Source organism: Anarrhichthys ocellatus, unplaced genomic scaffold (assembly GCF_004355925.1).
Source record: "Anarrhichthys ocellatus isolate YVR2014 unplaced genomic scaffold, GSC_Weel_1.0 scaffold135, whole genome shotgun sequence".
NCBI lineage: Eukaryota > Metazoa > Chordata > Actinopteri > Perciformes > Anarhichadidae > Anarrhichthys > Anarrhichthys ocellatus.
This window is the reverse complement of record NW_022280165.1, coordinates 380,945-392,717: the sequence shown is the minus strand read 5'-3', so window position 1 is coordinate 392,717 and position 11,773 is coordinate 380,945. Positions and strand designations below refer to the sequence as shown.

The window sequence follows — 11,773 nt, the reverse complement described above, 5'->3', positions numbered from 1 at the left end:
CTACTACTGCTACTACTGCTGCTGCTACTACTACTGCTACTGCTACTATTGCTGCTACTACTACTGCTACTGCTACTACTACTACTACTGCTACTACTACTACTGCTGCTACTACTGCTACTACTACTGCTGCTGCTACTGCTGCTGCTACTATTGCTGCTACTGCTACTACTACTACTACTACTGCTACTGCTGCTACTACTACTACTGCTGCTACTACTACTCCTACTGCTACTACTACTGCTACTACTACTACTACTACTGCTGCTACTACTGCTGCTACTACTGCTGCTACTACTCCTCCTCCTGACGAGGCTTGTCTGCAGGCTCTGGGCCCGTCTCTCTGTGTATCCAGTTCCCTTCAGCCTGATGTTTAACTTTAGGAGACGGAGTCTGTATCATGTGTTGTAACGTGAGAACAAACAGTGGGATCTCTAAAGGCTTCATGCTTGTTGCTGTAAGAAGAGAAAACGTTCCTTATTTGGACAGAAGTGAATGACTACATTAATGAAAATACATTAGAAATCAATGCATGAAGTAATCCCAAAACTGCAAAATGAATCCCTAATTGGTTGCAGCCTACAGTGAATATGTCCTTATAAACCTGTGTATTTGTGTACATGTCACAGGGATTATGTTCAGCAGGAGCTGCAGTACGGCTATGAAGGAGCAGTGTACCTCGATTCTCTGGCCTTCAACAGATTCATCTCTGCAATGACGAGTGAGTCGTGAAACCAAACATGCGTGTAAATATGTAGCTTTCAGGCTCCTTTAGGTTCAACTTAATGGACTATCTTCAGTATGAGCACAATATTTTTATATCAGCTCTCATGAAAACAATTGTATTACATGTTTTCAGTAGTAAAAGCTTTCCAGTGGTCGTAATGTGACTTTCTGTTCAGGTGAGATTATCCTCAGCACGCTGTGTGCCTTCCTGATGAAGACCAGGAAGGTGTGGTTGTTCTCTGCTCACATGCTCCCCCTGCTGGCCAGACTCTGTGCCGCTGGTCACGCCACGCTGCTAGCCGTCAACACGTTCTCCGTGGGGCTGACCGGAGCGGGAATCACCGTGTTCCTGCTCTCGCATCTCTTCGTGCCGTATCGGCTCGCAAAGGCCGCCTATTCAGAGCTGCTGCAGCTGGAGGTACTCTTATTCTGAATTGTGTTACGGAGCATCCTGTTTGTCTGAGGAGGTTGTAGAGGCTGCAACGCTTTTTAAGAAAATAGTTTGGATAATTTCTGGTCCACAAAGGATATTATGATATGATTTTATTTGTAACAGAACGCGACCCAAAGTCACAAAAGAGACAAATATTCTGGTTGTCCTCGACGCTTTTTGTTGACTGTGTGTCCTGTTGTCTCGTCTCTGGTTACCGTCCCTCAGGTGATCGAGCTGTACAGACTCCTGGCTGTGGGAATCTCCCTGTGGAACCAGTTTGCCGTCCCAGTGCTCTTCAGCGTCTTCTGGTTTGTTCTGTTCGTGGTCCAGCTGTGCTCAGACACCACGTCTGTAAAAACCTCAGCGAGCCATCAGGGAGTCATGTTCATCCTGCTCACCAGGTGTGATGTTATAAGTGGTTTATTAATATTCCTTTGTGCATGTTTGTACCCGACGTACCACGCGTTGCATGTAGTGTTTAATCTGGTGTGCTCTGGTTTGTCGAACCCTACAGTGTCTCTGAATGTTGTGCCACTCCGTACTCTCTTCTGGGGCTGACCTTCGTGGTGTCCTATCTCGCTGTCGGACTGCTCAACCTGTGCAAGTTCTACCTGGGAGGTTACGCAGCTGTTCAGAGCGACAATGTCATGCACAGGTGAGATTACCTGTTTGGATCCACAAATAACTCCCGTTGGTCCACATTTCAACCTGCCAAATGACATATGATCTAGTAAAAAGATGCTTATTTACACGTCCAGCAGTTATGTATGGAGTATGGAGTTAAGTATGGAGGAAATTTATTATTCATTTTGAGTTTTTATTTGGTTTTCTTTCTATTTGCACCTTTTTAAAAGCAAAGTTCCATCGTGCTTCACAGGATATAAGAAACACACACATCCAGCTGTACACATATACAAATACACACTCTGGTCTTTACTTGACTTTATTGTATTTAGTTTGTGTAATACTGTTGTTTTATGGTTTTATCAAGAAACTCTCAATTGTTTGTTTTTGTTTGTTCTTTCAAAGGTAACTTTATTATTGTACAAATACAAAATACAAAAGTAACAAATATCTCCATGTTGCATACTTTCAAGAACAGACAGAACAACAGATAAATACATAAATAAAAGCCCCCCGACCGCCTTATGAGTAGTTGTTTTTAAATGTGCTCTGTAAATAAACGTGACTTGATTGCAGATGACGCACATAAATGGTTAGCAGGTCGGTGGAGTCGGGTTTTGGAGGTCGGTGGAGTTGGTAGAGTCGGGATTTTGGAGGTCGGTGGAGTCGGTGGAGTTGGGTTTTGGAGGTCGGTGGAGTTGGGTTTTGGAGGTCGGTGGAGTTGGGTTTTGGAGGTCGGTGGAGTTGGTGGAGTTGGGTTTTGGAGGTTGGTGGAGTTGGGTTTTGGAGGTCGGTGGAGTTGGGTTTTAGAGGTCGGTGGAGTTGGGTTTTGGAGGTCGGTGGAGTTGGGTTTTGGAGGTCGGTGGAGTTGGGTTTTGGAGGTCGGTGGAGTTGGGTTTTGGAGGTCGGTGGAGTTGGGTTTTAGAGGTCGGTGGAGTTGGGTTTTGGAGGTCGGTGGAGTCGGAGTTGGGTTTTGGAGGTCGGTGGAGTTGGGTTTTGGAGGTCGGTGGAGTTGGGTTTTGGAGGTCGGTGGAGTTGGTAGAGTTGGTGGAGTTGGGTTTTGGAGGTCGGTGGAGTTGGTGGAGTTGGTACAGTCAGTGGAGTTGGGTTTTGGAGAGAGCGCTGTGGATGATCTCATGTCTAGACGTCTAGATGTGATATGAGGATGTAAGAGTATGAAGAGGAAAGCCTGTGTGGGAGCTTGTTTGTGATAACAGTATCTTTAAATCTATTCTACTCTACAGGAAGTCATTAAAAAGATGCAGAGATTATAAAGATGTTAGATTAACAGCCTGGAACAGGGCTGCTTGGTGTTTGTGTCCGCCTGATGATTGAAAGTCCAATATTCACTCCTTTTAGCACTTCTGTTGGTCTCCACCCCCTCCTGAGGGAATATGTTTCTCTTTAGCTGCTAAATGCATCAGTCTGTTCAGCAGCTAGTCGCTAACTGTGTCTGTCTGCTGGTAGTGTACGCAGAGTATTTAAAGACTAAAGAATGAACCAAACTGATGAAGTTCAGATCAGACGGACAATGAGCTGAAACTCACAGAGCTTCAGATTATGAGTGGCTCCTAGAAAACAGAAGATTTAAGTATATTTACGTCCAATATTTCTGTGTTATTGTCCTCCTGTTCTTACTCATCTTTTCATTATATTATTCTCTAATTAATTACTATTTGATGTTCTTTGTACCTTCTTTTCAGTATATTTGATATGTGGATGTAAAGCACACTGAGCTGCCCCCGTGTTGTGGCGATAGCCTCTCTCTGATGGTGTCAGTCACCACTGGGGGGCCATCAAGTGGCTGCAGACGATGCAGATGATTCCAAAGATAAATTGCTTGTAACTGTGCTCTGGGGAGGGCTACTTGAAAAGATTCCCTCCCTTTGTTTACTTCCCAGTAAACTACAGGTCTAGAGTCAGAGAGCTGCCCCTCTGTGCTACGTGTGCTACGTGTGCTACGTGTGCTCTATGAGGATTCTAACTAGTTACCCTCTTCTTCAGAGGTGTGACCGAGGGCGTAACTCTGCTGCTGCTCGCTCTGCAGACGGGCCTGTTGGATATGCAGGCGCTGCAGCGCACCTTCCTCCTAAGCATCATCCTCTTCATCGTGGTGACTTCAACCCTGCAGTCTATGATTGAAATAACAGACCCGGTTATTCTGGCCCTGGGCGCGTCCCGCAACAGGTAACGGCAACACAAGCAGCTGACCGAGTGAAATATTCTATATGAACGAAGTACAAAAGTCTTTCAGAAGTTCTGAGAGGATTGTGCGTTGTTCTCTTGGTTTCCTCTGTGCTTCTAGGAGTGTGTGGAAACACTTCCGTGGCCTCAGCATGTGTCTGCTTCTGCTGGTTTTCCCCGTGTTCATGGCTTATAAAATCTCCCAGTTCTTCCACATGGACTTCTGGCTCCTTATACTGGTGTCGAGCTGCATGCTGACTTCCCTTCAGGTATGACTTCATGTGTCTTTAAATGAAATGACTAATAAACCTGCAACATATAAAGCTACTTTGGCATTAAATACTACGTTTTTTAATTGTCAGACATATTCCATCACTTCTTCTTGGCAATTATTTTTGCAATCTGCTCAATCAAGGACAGCAGTTTGAATGACACTTAAAATACTCAATCAGTGGCGTTTCAGTCGGTGAATTATTTATATTATATTATTTCATGAGGATGTGGAGAAGACGGCGAGAGAAAGTAGCCGACTTGGTACCTCTGACAAATTGTAATGCCACTTTTCAATTGTATACACTGATCTTAATGAATGCATAGTTTAATTGTTTAGAAGCGGAGGCTAGTGGTTGTAAAAGGTACATGCAGTAATGCAACCGGCGCTTATGGAAAGCTCTGCCTAAACCTGTGCAGCTCAGTGAAGAACCTCGGTCCTAACGCAACAGTAGTTGTGCTTTACTTCTAACTCTCGATGGGTGACCGTGTGGAGTCATGCTACTGTAAACCTCTTTGGATCAAGTTGTTCCCTGAAGCCTCCGTGTTTAGAATGAGATAAATCCTGACTGTGACGCCCCACAGTGGCCACTGTTAGAATCACATGAAATATGTTGTAATCACATCATAATTCTACACATAGCAGCTGTAAAGTAAACAGCTCTCTAAAGTCCTTCCATTAAACATTGGGAGTCGCATCACATCCTCCATAGAGTTGATTGTTTGCACTGTTCCCTTGGTCCAGGTTACAGGCACGATGCTGATCTACTCCCTCTTCATGGTGGAGCTGTTCCGCAGCGACCCCATCGAGAGCCTGGACGAGGTGATCTACTGGGTGAACGCCGTCAGCAGGGTGCTGGAGTTCGTGGTGGCGCTCTGCGTGGTGGCGTACGGCACCTGGGAGTCACTGTTTGGCGAGTGGAGCTGGATGGGCGCCTCAGTCATCATCATCCACTCTTACTTCAACGTCTGGCTCAGAGCTCAGTCCGGATGGAGGAGCTTCCTGCTCAGACAGGAAGCGGCGAAGAAGATCAACTCGCTGCCCAGAGCCACGGCTCAACAGCTGCAGCAACACAACGACGTCTGTTCCATCTGCTTCCAGGTCAGTCACACAACATACTGTAACATCCAGCGCCATGACAGCTGCTCTTAGACATGGTGAAGTGTCCGCACTAAGCCGAACAGGCGGTGTACAGGCGGTGTACAGGCGGTGTACAGGCGGTGTACAGGCGGTGTACAGGCGGTGTACAGGCGGTGTACAGGCGGTGAACAGGCGGTGAACAGGCGGTGTACAGGCGGTGTACAGGCGGTGTACGTGTTTCAGAATTACACGGCTGTACCCAATAGTTTGAAGCTTCAGTCATAATGTTGACATTCAATATCCAAATCTACATTCCAATGCTGAGCAGCTCCTTTTTATCTTTCATGTCTATTCATTCTGTTTAAACACAGCTGCAGGTAAATATTAGGCGACACTAATATTAGTATTCAATCTGTCTTTGTTGGCGTTTAGTTTTTCAAAAACAATATTCTTGCTTCACGCTTGTCCCAGTTAAAGTAACTCCCTGTATTAAAGGAGAGGTCTAACAGCACCATAAATTACATCTATATAACTACAATAACCAAACATGTGTTCCTTACTAAAATATCAAAGATTCATTTCTTCCAGTGTTGACTTCCACGGTTCATAATGAAGCCTTCACTCTTATTTCAGACTTCTTCATCAATGTTTTACTGAAGTGCACGTTGAAGTAATTCATTGTTTTGTGCGTGTTTCTCCGTTAACTTTGATCCGACAAAACAAAGACGCCTACAAGCAGTTTATTTTGAAAGGACATTTTGTCTTCCTTGTTATCACACAGAGTGAGTCAGCAGCAAACAGAGATACACAACTAAACATAAGACTGACATGTTTAGATGTTTAGCTTTCCTCTACCGGGGGTGTAAGGACTTGTTAGACTAGAGTGTGTACCAAGAGGACGGTCATTATCCATATCCCAAAAACATATTTATCCCCAAAATATCATCACAATATCAACATGAGGGCAGAGTTGAACCTTTAGAGTGTTAATATAGTGAGCGCGTGAGGCATCGAGCAGCTTACGAACATTATGTGACCCAGCTCCCCATCTCTCCGTGCGCTGCCGACGCACCAATCTCTGGCCTTCAGCCGTGTTTTCAGTTCAAACCGGTTCATGTTTGTTTGTGTTTTCTTTGTCCGTGACATCGAGCAGCTACAGAAAACCTTGCTAATAAAAGAGAGCATTTATAGAAAAGATCAAATAATAAAGGACCTTATTGATCCCCACTGAGGATAATTACTTGTTCCATCAGCACAGAGACGGCTGAGAGCTCAGCAAACATTAAAAACTCTGAGTGTTCATGAATAAGAGATTAATGAAAAGAGATGACATTAAAAAACAATATTACGATACCTTAGACTGCAAATATCTGTGCAAAAGAGTAGTGCAACTTTGGCTGACATGTGTGAACTGTAAAAGCTGTATATTGTAAGTATACTGTATGTATATAGTGTATATACATATGTGTGTGTGTGTGTGTGTGTGTGTGTGTGTGTATAAATAGTATTAAAGATATGTCACAGGTATTGTAAAACACGTCTCCTCCTCCTCACAGGAAATGACGGCGGCTGTGATCACGTACTGCGGACATTTCTTCCACGGCAACTGCCTCCGCAAGTGGCTGTACGTGCAGGAGACCTGCCCCATGTGCCACCAAACGGTCCGACCCACCCAGGTCACGGGTCAGAGCCCGACTTCAGGTGACGCCCCGGCAGCTCAAACTCAGAGGGACGCGGGGCCGGAACCGGCACCGGCTGCTGAGCATCAAGAGGGAGATCAGAACCAGGACAACAACGGCCCGGCCCAGGAGATGCAGAGCGATGCTGTGACTCCTGATCCCACCGAGCAGCAGGAGGAGACTAACGGCTCTGAGGATGGAGATAAAGACCAACCGGCTGATGCTGACAGGGACGCTGTCCAGGGTCTTCGTTTCAGCTCCAGTGGAGACTTTGTTGGATTTGTCAGCCCAGTGTCAAGCTGCTCTTCAGGGGACATTTCTAGTTCCCATGTGCTGCTGGGTAAAAGCTCTCCTAACGTGCACAGCGAAGGCGAGGAATCGACTCTTAATGCAGTGAATGAGCAGACGGTGGACGACCAATCTGACTCTAACGGAGCAGACGGCAGTACTGTCTGTCCTGGAGAGCCACAAAACGTCAATGGGGATAAACATGGCCGCTGTGAAGGCACATCTACATCATGGAAGAGCCTTGACTCGCCAGAATCCAACAGAAACCACGAGGCACCTGGTACGAGCCGTGTGGATCGCAGAACCTCCGTCAAATCATGTCATGAAAACTCCGAACTCTTCGACTCCATTGACGATCCTCGGAGTCATAAAGGTAAAGGCACATATTCAGACTTAAAGCTGGACGCACTCGGAGAGGACGAAGCCGTCCCACAGACGTCCACCTTCTCCTGCACAAGCACAGACAGCAGCGACTGACGGCCCTGCACCATCACTGGTCCTCCATCACGGGGACTCGCAGCACATTTGCCTTCTCTCTGGGAACAAATGGAGAAATGTCTTGTTACCAGACAGTGTCATGAATGTGCTCCAATTTAGCAAATAACATGCATCTGGATTGACTAAACGGTACCCTCATTGTCCAACTGTAAAGAAAAAATATAATCCATAGAAATGATGTGTAACTATTCAGCAATTATCTTGCATCAATATTTACCAAACTCTAGCAGGTTACAAGTAAAGATATTTCCGTTGAGAGATGATTTAATCTCATGTCTTCAGTCGTTCCCGTTGTACTCATGTATTGAGCTTTTGTGAAAGCGTTTGTCTTTGTTAATCATGACTCGGCCTTTTATACTGCGACGGTTCTCCGTCTCCCAGTATTTAATAACTGCTGTGAACAAGTACTGTAGTTTCAAAATGAATACATTCATGAGCGTTGCACAGGGAGGTTGACATCACGTGCCAGAGTTATGAAGTCATAACAGAATATTGAAGCTAAGACAGCCCAGACTATTGTTTGTGTGTGATATGTTGATTGTGAGATAATAAAGTATTCAGCATCTCTGGATCATTTCACACATCTACAGTGAAGCAGAATCCCTGAATGATAGAAATAGTATTTCTCTTAAATATGTTATTTGATATGCGATGTGCTCCCTAACACAGTCACTGTAGTAATGTAGAAAGGATTTTATTTCTTTTTTTTTTTTTTTTTGTCTAACTTTTAACATGGAATTTCATAATGAATTAAATTAAGTTAAAATGTGAGCCATGTCATTGCCAGACATTAGCGCTATATCAGCAGAAATAATGAAGTGTCTCTGTTATTTAGTCCACACTCTGATAGAAATGGGGTGGACAAAATAATAGAAACACCTGTGAGTATAAACCAGGACAATTGAAACAGCTCATTGAATCAACGCCTCCGGCACTGTTGTTAGACTGCATTAGTGTTTGTTAGGCATACCTAATAAACTGGCAACTGAGTGTGTATTTTATGGTGTGTCATCCACATAAAATAGACGAGGGCTCCAGTTAACGACTATTTCCATCGTCGATTAATCATTTTAATAGTGAAATGTCCCTCAAGACATTCAGTTTACAATCATACAAAACGACGACGTGCAGAAGATCTTCACTCGAGAAGCTACGACCAGACAATGTTTACAAGTAAAAGTAAAAGTCCTGCATTCAAATGTCTTAAGTGAAAGCAGAATATTTGCATCAAAATAAACCTTGAAGCACCAAAAGTAAAATTTGCAAAAATGGCCCATTTCAGAATAATAAATATATTTCATTATGATTTCTGATGCATTCATGTGTACATCACTTTATTGTTGCAGATGGTAAAGGTGGGTCTATTTATATAATGGTGGGTAGCTTGTGCAATTAAGTCTGATCGATATGATATATGTGACATTATTACATTTATTGTGTTAATCTGAATCTGGAAAGTAAAGTTATCAAATAATAGGAGTAAAAAGTACATGTGCCTCTGAATTGTGGAACAGAATTATAGTGAAAAATACTCAAAGCACAAGTAGCTACCTTCAAAATTGCAATTAAGTACTTTCCTCTAGTTAGTTATACTTAAGATATATTACACCACTTTATTTTCACGTAAATATCTTTTGTACATTTACCAAAGCAAGTACAAGTTGCATAATAGTCCAATCTTGTTAAGATTTATGTGTTCTTTTAATTTAACATTGCAAGCACTATTTTACTTCTTCTATTCAAGTGATCTTATTATTATAATAAGCCTGTTGATGGGTTACTTTAAAGGCTTCGTGCTGTAGCAAGTTAAAAAGAAAACAAGTGCAGTTTTGTATGCTGTGATTGTTTAAATATTTTAATAAATAATTCATACATTTATAATAATAATACTATATTTAATAATGTATAAATAATATATTATTAAATATAATATTTATATTATAATATAAATATATATAATAATAATAATTCATACATTAAATTACTTTTTATTGTATTTAATGTTTTGTGGGCTTCCATAGGCTACATTTCTGTTTGGTCAGAACCATAAATAAAAAAGTAGATCCCAATTTGATTTAAGTTTGATTAAACAACCGGTCTGACTGCATCACCACATCCGCCTCGTCACTCAGCTGCCATCTGGACCGCCTTCCTCATAATAAAGCCTCAAATACACGCAGGCAGCCGCTAGTTGGCTAACGGCAGCGACAGACAGCAAGAGCAGCTTTGTGGTCCGGTGTTACTTCACTTACTGAGCCTCAACCGGGGATACAGATTAACCAAATACAAGGCGGAGGGTTACCAAAGGACAAGCGTAACGTCTGTTGTTTGGCTAAAAAAATAATAAACTCTTTAACAACGCCGGCTATCTTTGTCACCAACTCTTTGCGCATACGTAGTGTTTTAGCTCGCTAGCTAACTTACGCTAGCTTCGAAAAAGAAAGGCCGGGTCGAGTTGACCCAGCATTAAATTATTTAACAGATAGCGGAATCATCCTGGCATCGGAAACCCCTTCAAATCAAAGAAGAAAGAACGTCGAGCGAGAGCATGGCTTTGAAAAGGATCCACAAGGTGAGATAACGTCGTTTAACGGTGATCTAACGGCTATTAGCGCGCGCCGCTGCCACATACGGATGTGGCTTAACGTCTGATCGGCTAACACCATTCAGCTAAGATAGCTTAGCTTGCTAGCACGAGCAGTTTCGGTTACGTTACAGGTTCCGTGTGTGTTTGGTCGAAGTGAAATGACGGAAACACCAAAAACGGGAGGCCCGACTGTAAATACTTTGAAACACCATTTATGATTTGAACTATTTACCGGAGCTTCACGTTGAGACACACAACAGTGTCTAATGGCTACCGTTAATCGTTAAAACGTGTTATACCCATGACTCACATCGCTCTTTGACTCGGGAGAGAGCAGTCAGAGCTGGTATGTGGTCGTATTTGTCCGGTGCTATTGCACATCGCAGGGTGTGTTCTGGCAGTTTAATGGGGTCAGGTTGGATTGGAGCAACAACCTCCTAAACAAAGTGTTCCCACCGAGGATGCATGTCTTCACTCTGCTGTTTACTGGGGCTCTTCTTTCAAGGAAATCCATAAACACTTTATTGTGAAATTGTGCCTCCACCTCACTCTGACGTAGCTGTGGACCCTAAAATTAAACATGAGAGATTGTAGTACACGTGCTTAGGTGTGGAGTGCTGTTAACTGGAGTGATGATAACAAGGTGGCCCACTATCTATTTTCTGTTTCTTGAAAGTCATCTAACTTCATGGAAGTGTGACGCAAAATAAGCGGAAGGCCCCTTCAATAAACTTCAGCTGGAAGCAAACAGGCAAACAGAGCATCAGTCGACTTCTGTATATGAGGAAGTGCTGATCAACATTGGATCCTCATTGTTTTGGTTGTGACGATAACTGTGGTCTTAATTGATTACTGTGCTTCTTCTTCTCTTCCTTTTTATAGGAGCTTAACGACCTGGCTCGTGACCCTCCAGCACAGTGCTCAGCCGGCCCAGTGGGTGATGACAGTAAGTGTCTCAATGTCTTTAGTCAATCCTTTGGTCTCTAAAAGAGTGAAGAAGATGTTCTGATTACCCACAGACCAGAGGTACACCCTCAGCTGTCCAAAACCCAAAGATAATGTTAAAGAAAAACAACAAATCTACACATTTGACAAGCTGGACAACATTGTTTTTACTTTTAATAACTAGTCAGTTATGAAAAGAATTGCTGATTCATTTTCTGCAAATTGACTAACCGTCTAACCGACCGTAGCAAACGTCACAACAAAAATGTGAGGAACAAAAAACAATGTGGAGATAACGGAGAAAACGGAAATGATATCGCTTATTTAAGTGAACTCTAAGAGCCCAGATGGACGTAGGTACCGTGCTAAGAACTGGTTCATGAATACCTCCACCTGAAGTAGAGTAAACTAACTCCTCACCCCCATGGAGCATGACCATGTTCTACTCCTCACCCCCA

At 43.3% G+C, this 11,773-nt stretch overlaps 2 protein-coding genes across 2 annotated transcripts in view; both read left to right on the top strand.

Moving 5' to 3' along the window:
* Window positions 1-251: 251 nt before the first annotated feature.
* On the top strand, window positions 252-9,089 carry LOC116399928 (RING finger protein 145-like). The gene is made up of 8 exons (XM_031877422.1): window positions 252-721; window positions 903-1,144; window positions 1,385-1,560; window positions 1,674-1,814; window positions 3,788-3,970; window positions 4,089-4,236; window positions 4,983-5,339; window positions 6,875-9,089. Exons 1-8 carry the CDS (start codon window positions 715-717, stop codon window positions 7,760-7,762), a joined length of 2,142 nt encoding a protein of 713 aa, XP_031733282.1. The 5' UTR covers window positions 252-714; the 3' UTR covers window positions 7,763-9,089.
* Window positions 9,090-9,958: 869 nt separating this feature from the next.
* The window catches only part of LOC116399918 (ubiquitin-conjugating enzyme E2 D2-like), a 9,378-nt gene continuing 7,563 nt past the window's right edge, over window positions 9,959-11,773 (top strand). The window contains exons 1-2 of the mRNA XM_031877410.1: window positions 9,959-10,355; window positions 11,253-11,316. Of these exons, the coding sequence (XP_031733270.1) occupies window positions 10,332-10,355; window positions 11,253-11,316 (88 nt within the window). The 5' untranslated portion in view covers window positions 9,959-10,331. The remainder of the gene's footprint in view (window positions 10,356-11,252; window positions 11,317-11,773) is intronic.